We start from the raw sequence: 13,444 nt of genomic DNA on the forward strand, positions 1-13,444 counted from the left end.
CGTTCCCCTTCGATTTTCTGTTTTTGTTGTTTGATGACTCTGTGATGGATCAAATCTGCCTTAAGTAATCCTCTCAAATCCTCAGGTGGCCTTATCGTTCGGCCCAGCCACCGAAAGACCCCGCCCTCAATCACACCTTATCACCCGGTTCCCGACTCACTCCATCATCCTCCTCCCACTCACCTTTGCCTCACCTCGCGCGTCACTCACCTTTTGGGCATGGTGTGTGCTGGCAGCATGAACACCATTCGACCCAACAAGATTTCTCAGGCACCCAGGGTCTTCCCAGCGGGCCGGGCATCAACTGTTTTTGTTTTTCTGGTTCCTGTCGTCGTCGCACTCGCTTCAGGGCTAACACATTCTGAATGATGTCAGGCACCCCACTGATCTGGCAGACAGCCAAATTCCGAAAAGCCGGAATGCGGCGCATTGTGGTTCGCTGCACCCGCTTCACCACGTCACTCGGGCGCTCGTCCATGCGGGTTTTGCATGGCTCTCTGCTCTTGGACCCGAGGCCATTGGATCAATATTGAATGCATCTTCTCGGTGGCCCAAAGGCACGAATGCCATTCTGACACGACACCGCCCGTATTCGATCACTGCATGCACCTCTCTGTTCTCGAAGCCGTTGCTCTCTGAGCCTAGCGTCAACGCCCCGAGCAGGGAACCACGGAGCTGAGCGGAGACACGGCCCCATGTCTTGACCGCCACGTCGCCGAGCCCGCCCTTATTGATGGCGATTAAGACCAAAAAAGCAAGGTAAAAAGCCTCAGGAAAATTCCACGAGGTTGGGGAGAAAAAAGCTTGACGCAGTCATCATCTATTTGTACTTAACAATGCCGTCCCCATCCCTTCCACTTCGAGCCCGGGTTCTTCTTCTCGAGCCGAGGAGGAGGGTATGATGGATTGCATCTTGCAGCATACTTGAACACCATCACAGCGCCATGCTGATGCTCTAACGACACGACCATATCAATAATATTTTTTTCCAATTACGATACGATACGATAACGATAACGATGTTACGACTCAGTTTTCTCATCCTCTGGGCGGCAGCAGCATCACTGTTTGCATTCGCTCTTCCCATTTCAGACGTTTCCGAAGAAGAGATCAACACGCCAACGCCAGAACCGAAAAAGACGTTTTGGAAGAGCTTCAATCCCAACACCGACTTCCGAAACCGCAACTTCAACACCATCTCCCGCATCTACAATCTCACCGTCTACCCCAACCAGGTACCCATCTTGACCTTTGGCGGCGCAGCGTTTGTTCCAAAAGGACTCTTTGCCCAAAATGTTGTTGGCCGTGTTGATCCAGTCGGCAACTTCACCGGTTTTGAACACTCGATTGAGTACTTCTTTGCGCTCTCGCCATTGCCGCAGGCCAACCCATCCTCTGCCGCCATCACCAGCTACAAGATTGTCGAGTTTTCGTCCGAGTGCAGGGACATCGCCGCCAGCGTTGTGTACCTCTACACCAGCGTCGTCAACCCTGGCTCACCGGATCACGGAAAGCCACTGCCTCCGCTGAAGCAGGTGGCCTTCTGGAAGTTCAACAAGGAGGGCGAGGTGGAAAAGTATGACGCCTGGATTCCGAACCTGAACAGCTGGGTGACGAGGACGACAATGGCGAGTCTCGGGAATCCCGAGTTCCAGTTGGAGAGCATCAGGCAGATCTGCTACGGGACGCAGGCGAGGTGCTACGGCCCGAATCAGCAGTGGGACAGCATCGAGGACTGTGTTGTGGGATTGGCCAAGAAGAACTACGGGACGTATGATGAGGCTTGGGGTGACAATGTCGTCTGCAGAACCATTCACTTGGTGCTCACGCAGACCAGACCCGATGTAAGTCTCCTTTTCTCTGCGGACAGACAACAACTGAGACAAGTGACTAACCGCTTCACAACAGGTCCATTGCCCACACGTTGGCCCCACTGGAGGCGGCAAATGTGTCGACGTGGAGTACCCCGAGAACTACTTCTCGGACAAGTGGCTCTACGGAGAGGAGACTGGCGAGACTTTTGTCTGCAAATGATTGATGTGTTATTAGATGTACATGATGGGGGCCGCCTTGACGATGACAACAAGAAAAATATGGGACGGATGATTTGATGATTCACGACAACAACGACAACAACGAGCATACGAAAAAGCAGAAGCAACAACTATTGTAATTAATGTATATTTAGACGGACTGGCACATTTTTGCTGAAGGATATGTACGGGAGGTAGCGTAGTGCTTTTTGGACGGAATAATAGATGGTTGTGGGCTTGCATTGGTGTGTTTGTTGTCTTTGAGTGATCCTGCCTTCCCATGGACCATCTCATGAAAGGCCCAGCTTTTTCCCACTTCCCGTCCATCTGGTACAGACTCAGACACTCACCTGAGCAACAAAGATGGCTTGTTGACACGACCTCAATGTACCTTCCGCACACCATCTTCTTCGACTCGACATTCTGCCAAAATTTGACATGATGGGATTTCGAGATCATTCACCGGTTGAATGGGTACTCAGCTCTTGCCAAGCTCATAACCCGTTTATTCCTCGTTACCCGTCCTGATTTTATCCTGCCGACCTCAGGGACCAGGCACCTGACCTCAACGACAGTTTATGATGAGGCCAACAAAGACAGACGCGTACAGGACAACACAGGTGGAGTTTTGATGACTGCACACACGAAAGCAACCGAGTGACAACAAGCAGTGTTGCAGCGAAATACCTTTTCTGCCTAAAGGAATCCGGAGGCGGACATAAGCTTTGCTTGGGTTGCCCTGCTACGGCCGATCGCTAGCCATAAAGGGGTGGTCAGCGACAACGTTGACCCGCAGATGTTGAGATGTAACCGCCACTCAGAAAGCTCCTCGGTTATGAAACCGAAAGTTAAAGCACATGACGGATCATTATAGTTCATATCTGTCCCCAGCAACCCGGACTTCCCCCAAATCTGTTCACCCTCCAGCTGACCCGCTCGCGGCTCAACAGAGCCCTCGATGATCACCAGCCCCCTTGTTGACCAGTCGTCAGCGGCTTGGTGTAAGAATTCAGGCTGAAGATACCATCGACATGTAGCCAGGGGCTAAGACTCATGATCGGTATTTTTCACGGCAGACAGAGCGCCAACCGAGCCCGTCGTTACATCGAACAAGCTTGTCTCTTGATCCGACAGACATTCCAAAATCACGGAACAACCCAATTTGCATAGGAAGTGCGCAATCTACTCTAAACAAGAGGCGTTGTGGGGTACATCCTTTTCATGCGGACCCAAACCAGGGTTTCAACCGCCCCAGACACGGCATGGGATTGGTGGGAATGACATGCCCTTTCCAGAAGTCACGGTTCTACGTCCGGCTCACACGTTACGTACTCCAGGCCAAAGCGCCGCACGGCATCAATCATCGCGGGGCCCCGCACGGCAGGATGGGAGATCGGCATGGACACCGCTCGGGAGATGGGATTAGGCTAAAGGAAAGGGGAGCTCTTGACTGGGACGACGACACCACGGAGGATGGTGATGAAAGGTGCGTGTGGTATACCCGACGTTGACCGGGCATAGGGGGCCTGTGTTACCGAGGCTTTCCGAATTCATGAGGATGCTGGGATGTTGATACGTGCGCTTGAGGTAGGAGTGCGGACAACGACATGTTACTTTTCGTAAAGGGGCAAGGGCAAGGTGCAACGGCGAAAAAGAAGCTCATACGATTGTCTCAAGTCTGTTGTAGTAAGACGGGGGTACTGACCTCAAGCAGAGACATTTCCAGGCTAGACCAACGGAGATAGACCTCCTTGTTGGGCCCCATGACCAAGTCCTGGCGTCAAGTATAAAGATCAGTCTCTTCCCAACTTTGAACTCGACTCTTTCACCTCACCACCAGTCCTATCATCCTCAAGTCAAGAAACTTATTTCAAAATGGTCTCCTTCAAGTCCCTCCTCACAGCCACCCTGGCTACCGGCGCCGCTGCCGTCCCCTTCAACGCCACCGAGGTCTTTGAATCCCTCCAGGCCCGGGCTGGGACACCCTCCTCCACCGGCAATCACAACGGCTACTACTACTCCTTCTGGACCGACAACGGCGGCACCGTCAACTATCAAAACGGCAACGGTGGCTCCTACTCGGTCAACTGGCAAAACTGCGGTAACTTTGTCGGTGGCAAGGGATGGAACCCGGGCAACTCCAACCGCGTGATCAACTACTCTGGACAATTCAACCCCCAGGGCAACGGCTACCTCGCCATCTACGGCTGGACGCGCAACCCTTTGATCGAGTACTACATCATTGAGAGCTTTGGCACCTACGACCCCAGCTCGGGGGCGACCAGGCTGGGCACCTTCAACACTGACGGCGGTACCTACACCATTGCCAAGAGCACGCGGTACAACCAGCCCAGCATTGAGGGGACCAAGACGTTTGATCAGTTTTGGAGCGTGAGGACTTCGAAGAGGGTTGGTGGGAGTGTCAATGTTGGGAACCACTTCAAGGCGTGGGCGGATAAGGGGTTGAGGTTGGGGAGCCATGATTACCAGATTGTGGCTACCGAGGGGTATCAGAGTTCGGGGTCGGCTTCGATCACTGTTTCTTAGGTGGGGGGTGGGGGTGACGTTGGAGGAGGTTAAGAACCTGGAAGTTGGAAGATGAGAGGAGCAAGGGGTCGACCAGGAGGAAGATCTGTTGAAAGTCTGGGCTGCTTGTGGACAAGGGTTGCCAGATTTTAAAGTACAGAATTGTTTTGTTGTAAATTCTTTTTGTTGCTTTCACACGCTCCTTTTATGAACACTTTTAGATAGGGATATGACTCGATTGCATCTCACCATGCCTGTGTTTCTATCCAATGTGAAGCATGCGGGGCTATTTCCATCTTTCAAAGACCTTGAGAGACATAATGGATGTTTAGTTTGGGAGCAGAGCATCTCAAATATTTCTATCGAGGTAAGACGCAGTCAAAGTTCTTCTGAGAATCAAGTGACGTTCCACGGAAGGCTGGCAAGACATATCGATTACCGCATCTTCAACAGTCTGTTGACGGGTGCTGTTGTAAACTCTTCCGTTTTGAGAGCGAGACGTCATAGTCCTTTCTGCCCAAGAGGTCTCTGTGAGATTAACTCTCTTTAAGTACCCACACATCTCTAAATCCTTCCATGATCTGACCATTTGCTCATCACCCTGACACTCAGGTTCAGAAAGTCGAAAGGGTTAGGGTTCAGGAAGGCTATCCCTTGGCGCATTGCCGCCAGGCTCCAGAAGGCAGAAGACAATGTGCAGCTTCTAGATTTGGAGAAAGCGCACAAGGATTATTCAGAGAGCTCCCAACTTGCCTAATTTGGGATGGTGGTCGCTGTTCCCTCCTGCCTTCCATCCAGGCAAGAAAAGGTGGGTCGACCTCGCGGCTGCCTGGCACGTGCACGTCGCGTCTGCCATTGACATCACCAACGTCAACCACAAGGTCCAAGCACCACGCCTTCACCACCACCTCCTCCGTGGCCGCTACGAAGCACTTTCTATTCAAGTTACACCGATATTCTCCGAATGTGTACGGATTCTGCATCCATCAGCTGGTTTAAAAAAGGCCGTCACATCCTGTGAGCAAATGAGTTCTGGCACTCGCGTGGCAGTCGTGCAACCCTGATCGGTCAGTTGCCGCACACACCCCTCACACAGAACCACCTCTAACACTGGTTTAGGAAAGTTGAAAGCCGGCTCTCTGCTGGCCTCTGTCGTCCCAGTTCCTCCTTGGGATCCTTCGCCGGGCCCCTGCCTACTCTGAAGCTGCGTCGGGCGGGAAGAAGGCCAGGTGCAGCGGCCACTGCATCGTCCATCACGGCAGTGGCAGGTGCCTATCCATAAAGCCTCGAGCCGCAGGCTCACTGTCCTACCCTTTGCACCTGAAATGGCCTCACCACTTTCTCAGACCACAATGTCGAACCATCCGTCATGGCGGCTTCTGCCCGTCACAGCCCCGGATATCCCCACATTGCTGGTCTCGGCTACCTTTACAAAAGATTCGTATCACTTTCGCCTCACAGATCTCGCCAATGTCTGGGTAGAAAACATGGAGAGAAAGCCCATCATCAAGCGTGGATTAATGGAGGATACCAGCATTGATCCCAGTGATGGGCCCGACCAGATCCGCCGCATGCTCGAGCTGCTTCGAGCTGCCTTCGATCACGATGACCCCGAGCATTCGGACACATCACTGACTCTGGCAAGAGATGACGACAACGATTCCCTTGTCCTCCATGTCACCTGCGTTCTGCCCCAACCGTTGAAGCCCTTCAAATGGCCGATGGAACTCAAAAAATGCCCGCAATCCAACCTTGCAACTGAACTGGTGCTACCCTTGGTCCAGGCCCACGAAGCCAAACTGCGCGAGATTGATCAGCTGATATCAGCCCTGTGCGAAAAGGACGGAATCATCACACGGCTTGTCGACAAGCTCGAAGCTACTGGCACCGGGCTTGAGCACGTGTTCAATTCGCTGTCCGGGAAGCGCAGAGTCACAAGAGCCGCCGCCGAAGCGAAGGTGAAAGGTCTCGCCCCTTTCTCGGAGGCGGAGTTCCGGAATAGCACTTCGGAGCTGCGTTCTGTCGCTCAGCCCTCTGACGTGTCGACCCTCTTGGAGGACGTCTTTGGTACCACGGGCCTGACGTACAAGTCGGACCTTGATCTTGAAGCTTCCGCCACGCTGAACGATTGGTGGACCAGGATTGGAAAGGGGAAACACGTTGCCCTGGTCGGCAAGCCCAGCGAGAAGAAAGCCCGGACGCCCTCGTCCCCACCGGCCACAGAGCCCAAGGTGAAGGAGGAGGATGTGGACGACTTTCAGGTTCAAGTTACTCCTTCTGCCGTTCGGAAGCGTGACACCCGGGCGCGACCTCAACTGGAGACGACCAACGATGATGAGACATCTTCCGGGGAAGATGAAGACCAGCCGGTCGTGCCATCTGCTCGGAAAGAGCATGCCCCGTCCCCGAGCAAGGCAGCTAAATCCCGAATCGGGGTTTTGGGCGGCCGCAAAGCTCCGTCCACTTCACCAGTAACACGCCAGACACCCCCCAGGAAAGCTGCTTCCAAAAAAGCACCGGGTGACTACAATGACGACTCGGAGACGGCTTCAGATGATGACAAGAAGGACCAGGGCCACTCACCTTCGTCACCCCCTAAACAACTTCCGAACCGCGGCGGACTGGGCCGCATTGGAGGAAAGGCCAAGCCAGACCCGCCATCACCGGAACCGAAAGAAACCACTTCGCCGGCGCAAGTGGACGACAGACTTAGCCCGGCACCGAAGAGACACAAGCTTGGTATCATTGGAAGACATACCCCGAACCCGGATGCCGGAGCATCGGCCGCTAGCGACGATGGTAGAGGAAGGAGCAAGAGCAAGACGCCAGCCAAGGATCAGCATCGCGAAACCTCACAGGAACGAGCTGAAAGGAAACGGGCCGAGTTGCAAAGAGAACTGGAGGCTCGAGCAGCAGCTGGGCCCGCAAAGAAGAAGCGCAAGTTTTAGGACCTTTCTCTTATCAGGTTTCGAGATGTACTCTTCATCCGTACAATTGCAACAAGTTCACAGTCCGTAATATTGCCCTCGCGCCACATCCCCCCCTGAATGACCAGTCTCACTCTGAGAGCTGCTCATTACCTGACTTCTCTAGTTCACAGGCTCCTGCCTCACGTCAACTCATCGATTCACGGCGTGAAGCCGCAAGATATGAACAAGATTTCCCGCGTCACACAATGTCTGCAGCAGCACCTGTTCGACCGTTTCGACCGTTTCAGCCGTGGTTGTGTCACCATGCCTCAAGTCCCATGCGTCCTTTTGTGGCCGGCCACTAGCTCCGGGACCAGGTACACAAGGCAGAAGGCTGTAATACAAGAGCTGGACAAGGTCCGAGGGTGAGGAGACTGGGTTGCCGGGAGTAGTAGCTAAAAGCAGACATTTTGCCATCGGGACTTTGTGAGCCTGTTAGGTTTTGACCAGACGGCACGACAACGTCAGCAGAAACACGCTACTCCTCGCCTGACTGGGCATTGGAGTGCAGCAACGATTGCATCAACTACCAAAAGCTGAAAAAAGCCCAGTCTTTCTTGAACAGTATTACGGCCGGGAAACTACTCCCAATTGGTAGCACCAGTATCACGGACTTTCTGCACCCAGCACTGATGCCGCTTACCATGCAGCATCTGATATTCACAAGGAAGGGATATCTTTCTTCCGCATATCACTCCCCGTGGAACTGTGTCGCGGAAATTTTAGCAACTTGTTCGAAAGTCAACAATCTCAGCCACCCACAACATGTCTCCTGTTATACTGAAGCCGTGTCGTAACCAGCCACGGGGGTGGGGTAACCCTTTGGTCGTACAGACTGCTCTGTGTTGAACAGGCAAGACAATGCTCGAGCGTGGAGTCTTGATAGCTTCCCCGGATGAGCACATGGTGACGTGCATGGTGCAAAAAGGAGGCCCAAAAGAGAGACACCGCGCCATCTGGAGCCAACCAAAGTTCTGTCGGCTATATGACGCACACCCTCTTCGCCTTGCATGAGTGATAAGTCACCAGTCATTGGCAGATGCGTTGACGCCGCCGTATGGGACTCCCAGATACTCTTCTGCACGGCAACAGAAAGCTATGGGGCTCGGATGGCCCAACAGTTCTATTCTGTCAGCCCCTGTCGCTTACAAGAAAATCGGTGCCATTTCTCTGCCCACGAATGATGAGCCCCATGGACCCGGCTCCCCGCTCCAAAGTTACACACGTTTTTTCAGAAGCTGATATTATGGCTGCATGCCACTCGATATGTTCAATTGGACATTGCAAAACCGGGCTCGTGGCTATCGCCCGCCCGCCCCCTTGACACGAGGTTGAGTGTTTCTCATGTGGTTTGTTTGACAACCTACGGTTCTCTACAGAGAACAGGTCAGCTCTCCTTAAGATTCACCGCCGTAATGCATGTCGAAGCCACTGATCAGCGCGGATGCGCCATGGAGCACCCGGAAGCCCCCAGTTCCGGTTGGTACAGCAGGCTGTCAGATGTCTTCGAGGTTCTGCAGGTTTCTGCTGCGTTCGGGTTCATCTCCGGATCCCTCACTTCGACTCAACACACACGCAGGCTCAACGGCGTCGAGCCTTTCTGCCATCGTGATGTCCCTGATCTGATCGGATATCATCTCATTCTCGCAACCTTTACCCTTCTCTCTGCAGACAAAGTGAGCGGGGGTGTTGCAAACAGCCCATGCATCGTTGGTTGCGCACTGATATCTCATCTGATCTCGGGCCTTTTCGCAGCTCATGCCGAGCGGACCAAACACTCTTGGTCCATGGCTCAGGGCCGATGGTGATCGTCGACCTCGAGTGGGTGTGCGTCATTTAGGCCTGGCAAACCCCACGCGGGAAGTTGCGGTCAAATCAGCGCTTGACACCTGCGGTTCGCATGCAACAGGTTTACAATTATCGTGTGTTCGTTGCATTGCTGCCCTGCGCGTAACGCGGGTCACGATGTATTGCTAGAGAAAGAACCGGCCGGCCTCGATTGCGTCTTTGACGACGTCTTCTTGTTGGCTTGGCTTCAAGTCCGAGTTGAGTGAGGTTGTTGTCAACGACCCGCGGTGGGTTCTCCCGCGGAACGGGGCGCCCGCAGGAGCGCTACTGCACCGGCTCGTTCGGGTTCTCTTGATCCCTACCCCGTCCGTGATTCGGATTGGTTTTCTTCCCTGACGACGGAGCGCCTCGAATGCCGCTTGCCACAGTGACCGGCCGTCTTCAGCCAATTCGCGACGGCGCTATGCCCGTGTGCCATTCCTCACTGCAGAAGTGCCAGGACTGTTCTGAGGATTTCTAGCCGCAAGAAATGCACCATCGCCATGAAATCCCGAATTGAGAAAGTTTTGATAGCAAATGTCCGAAGGTTTGTCCCCTCCCCCTCCTCCTCTAGGACCTTTGGTCTCCGAGGACCAAAGCCCAGGCAGGCCTTTTGACGCTATTTTACAAACAATTATCAAGCATCGGACCGAGACAGAAGACGCCGGTCTCGGGCACCTGGGCTTCGAGCCAAGGTAATCATTCACATTACGATCCCTTGCGTGTCGAGGCCGTCCGTCATGGAAGAAAAGTCGGATTGTTGGACATCAAATGGGGATCGCAACAGAATGCCATAATGATCCGCACCGATTTACTGGCGTGGGGTTTAGGGGAGCGACTGAGGGTGAAGCGCACCACTGATATGACGAACTGCTGAGACACGCTAATGGCTGTGACACAGTCCGGTCCCGCCTACCTGGTTTGGCAGCAGATCCAATCTAGATCAAGCGGGACCCTCCGCCGATCGACCGGGCTCCCCAGGTTATCAAAAGGATCCAAAAAGTCGGTCGGATCAATGAGAGCAGTGCGATGAAGCAAGCGAGGACACGCCATGCTTTGCTTCTTTGCTGTCAGCATTTGCCCAGAGGTGTGACCACATGAGTTCCCGTTGCTCACTACTGCATAGCAATGCAGCCTCAACACGGCCAACACCTTTTTTATTCGTCACTTTGCTCTGCCAGGCCACCGGCCCCCATTCAACCGCCTTCCGGATATGGGATTGTTGCGCACCAGACTGAGATAAGAGCAGCTGAGCCCCCAGTCCCGCCGAGGGTTACTTGCAGGAGACTATTGCATGCTCTTGGAGGCTGTTGGTGGATGAGATCAGGTTCTGTTCTCGTGGTTCCAGTTAGCACGGTGGGGCTCGGCACGGGGCCTCTGATAGCAACAAGCTTGGTTCTGATAGGGAAAAAGAAACATCAACAAGCAAAGGAGACCGGCGTCCGGCCGGGATAGCTGTACGGACCGCAGCTGTCAGATTTTCTAGGGCTGCCGCACCCCCGTGCCGGCATCTGTACGTCGGTATATCAGGAAGGTTGGAAGAGCCAACCCTCAGGGCTTTTGACCAACCAACAGGCGCATCGACACCGGGATTGCCAAAAGGGATTTACGCTGAGAAACCGTAAACCAACTTGGGTTGCATCGGCCCCCTCGTCGGGGGTGTCACTGTGGTCTCCAAGGCGCCAACATGTTCATGACGCATACGCTTTCATCATTTTCCTGCCTTGAGGGCGTGGCATGGAGGTTTTTCCTGTTGTCATGGAACAGTTACATGGGACCAAGTCTCGAATACCTCTGGTTGACAACGGTTGATTGATTTCAGCCACCTTTCTCTCCCCGCATGCAGCTTCCTTGGCGGACCCCCAACCTCTTAGTGCCACCCATCATTGCCTGGCTGCATGTCGAGGACTCCTTTCAAGACAAGGCCTTGAATCCAGAATGAAAGCTATTGACAGGGCACATCCGAACAAGGTGTGTTTCCTTTGTTGCGTGTTGCCTCCTTCCGTTTCTTTGCTGCCTCCCCTCCCGAAGCCGGCAACATGCGACGACTAACATCCATAGGGGGTGTGGCTAGACGGGAGTCTTGCACAGAACGATGATCTCTTCCGCGCAGAAATGCCAACTCGGAGATGGGGCAGAAGCAACAGGACAGCTGCAATGCGGGGCTCTATCCGGCGTCCATTCCCTGGTGCGAATCTTGCTGCCCGTCCCGCTGCCAAGCTGCTGTCCCACCATTACACAAAGGGGCCTACGTACAGTGAGGGCTAGCTTGAATATGGATAGGGCGGTGACTGTCACAGGCAGTGCGAAATCAAGGCAACAGAACACTGAGGTCATTCCACCTTCCGACACATACGGACGAGGTTGGCTTGTTCCAGAGGGGCTTGTCTCATGCCAGAGCCACAGCGCTGCTGAGACTTTTACGAAGACATGATGGAAGCACAATACAATCGCACATTGTGTGTTGAAAGGACGAAATTAGGTATCGGCCCCCAACAGCACTGTTGCCGTCACTCAGCCTACGTCTTAACCACATCCTTCCAGCGATGTGATCCCCAGGAACGGATCGTCTGAACACGGCCATTAAGATCAGAAAGGTCAGGTGTTGGATCACACGCTCAGTTCCTGCTGAGCCCTGGGAGGCCCTGTGCCATCCGGGCGCTTAACTTGGTGATGAGTCTGGTTAAGGTTATCGACGGCTGGCATGCCAAGTCCCTGGATATATTGATTACCCCACCATCACCCATGACACAGGGCACAAGACGGTTGATACCGTGCAGGCTATCCCTTGAACAAAGCAGGATGAGGCAAGACTCGATGGGCTGAGAGATCACACAGCGCCTTCTTTTCTCGACCTGATCTTCTTTTCACTGACCGAGATCCATTCCGTTGCCGTATCGAAAGTCAATGAAGGCGTCGGCATTGAGCCTGAGTCCGGCAACAAAACGACCGACGGCTGTATAATTATTGTATACGGAGTATCACCACATGCATCTGGCACAGTTTTCGGTTCTCGGTCGCGAACTGCGACCGCTGAGCAGCACCACACCATCTCTCCAAGTTGACGCACGGACGATCCCGGGCAGTCGGTACCCAATCGCATCACATAACTCACCTGAGACAGGGAGGCATCGATGAAGATGGAGCCACACCCCACCACCACCACCACCACCTCCACGAGGGCGTCAGGGATGGCAGCTCGAACATCTATCATCCTTGCGGCACCGCTCAAGGGCTTGATGAGTAGGATATATATGGGCGGAGGGATGCCATCACCGTTTACACCGTTGCTCTCGTCTCGAAGGGATGTTGGCGGGGGTGGGCGAGGAGCGCACAGTGTTTTCGGAACAAAAGGGACAGGGCGCCTCTGGCGCTTAAATTCACAGTAGCGAGATGATAAACGCGACACGCGACATGCGACATCCGATGATGATGAAGAACCGGATCACTGCGATGGAACTGTGGCATTTGACTGACGTCGGTACGCCGGCTGTAGGTGCTGCCGTGCTTGTTGGTTCGGGGCTTCAACAAAGAACGACACCTGCTTCCACCGCGGTGCTGTCTAATCCTCGCTCCGTCTTGATCATGGTATACAGTACCCAAAGCCACGACGCGCAGTCGTGGGACGTTTCAGACTCTTGCCCCATTCCTCTGTCAGCTATTCCGAGGTCTGCTATGCAGTGCCAAACGCACCACCTCCTCCTTCATGGGGTTGCACAGCGCTGGACTCTCGTGCTCATCGCACATGTCCGCGCAAGTTACGGTAGGGACTGCCGGCCACCTCCGCCCTTTTGTGAACCTCGGAGCCGAACCTCTTTCTCCCCGCACCACCCTCACCGGGCGTGGTATAAAACAACGGATGGGAACATAGCGCCACAGGGTCAATCTCGGATTTGGAGGAGCGCTGCCCCTGACGACGGCGTTTTTGCAGGTTCCCTTGCATAACTGGTCGCTTCCTGGAGTTGGGGGCTGCCCGTTGTGCGGCTCTCTTTCTCGGTGTGGCACAGACATGTACACCCCTCCCCTTTCCCGGGTTTACTCCAGTAAGACGGAGCGGGCATGCCGTGCGGCAAAAGGATTTTGACCTCT

At 54.1% G+C, this 13,444-nt stretch overlaps 3 protein-coding genes across 3 annotated transcripts; all 3 read left to right on the forward strand.

The window, feature by feature from the left end:
* The first annotated feature begins 8 nt into the window (after window positions 1-8).
* QC764_100260 (uncharacterized protein) lies at window positions 9-2,275 on the forward strand. The gene is made up of 2 exons (XM_062941243.1): window positions 9-1,844; window positions 1,909-2,275. The coding sequence occupies exons 1-2, from the start codon at window positions 1,020-1,022 to the stop codon at window positions 2,032-2,034; spliced, it is 951 nt and encodes a 316-aa protein (XP_062804120.1). The 5' UTR covers window positions 9-1,019; the 3' UTR covers window positions 2,035-2,275.
* Window positions 2,276-3,009: 734 nt separating this feature from the next.
* QC764_100250 (uncharacterized protein) lies at window positions 3,010-4,580 on the forward strand (the record flags this gene model as incomplete). Its single annotated transcript, XM_062941242.1, has 3 exons — window positions 3,010-3,034; window positions 3,110-3,519; window positions 3,806-4,580. Exons 2-3 carry the CDS (start codon window positions 3,296-3,298, stop codon window positions 4,578-4,580), a joined length of 999 nt encoding a protein of 332 aa, XP_062804121.1. The 5' UTR covers window positions 3,010-3,034; window positions 3,110-3,295.
* A 1,304-nt stretch (window positions 4,581-5,884) lies between these two features.
* On the forward strand, window positions 5,885-7,507 carry QC764_100240 (uncharacterized protein; the record flags this gene model as incomplete). Its single annotated transcript, XM_062941241.1, has 1 exon — window positions 5,885-7,507. The coding sequence occupies one exon, from the start codon at window positions 5,885-5,887 to the stop codon at window positions 7,505-7,507; it is 1,623 nt and encodes a 540-aa protein (XP_062804122.1).
* Between the last annotated feature and the right edge of the window lie 5,937 nt (window positions 7,508-13,444).

This window comes from Podospora pseudoanserina, chromosome 1, assembly GCF_035222485.1.
Source record: "Podospora pseudoanserina strain CBS 124.78 chromosome 1, whole genome shotgun sequence".
Classification (NCBI taxonomy): domain Eukaryota; kingdom Fungi; phylum Ascomycota; class Sordariomycetes; order Sordariales; family Podosporaceae; genus Podospora; species Podospora pseudoanserina.

What these genes read in the sequence shown, in the direction of transcription:
- QC764_100260 (XM_062941243.1), top strand. Translation starts at nt 1,020, where the DNA reads ATGTTACGACTCAGTTTTCTCATCCTCTGGGCGGCAGCAGCATCACTG. An exon ending in TCACGCAGACCAGACCCGAT is followed by an intron (nt 1,845 to 1,908) that starts GTAAGTCTCCTT and finishes GCTTCACAACAG; the next exon opens with GTCCATTGCCCACACGTTGG.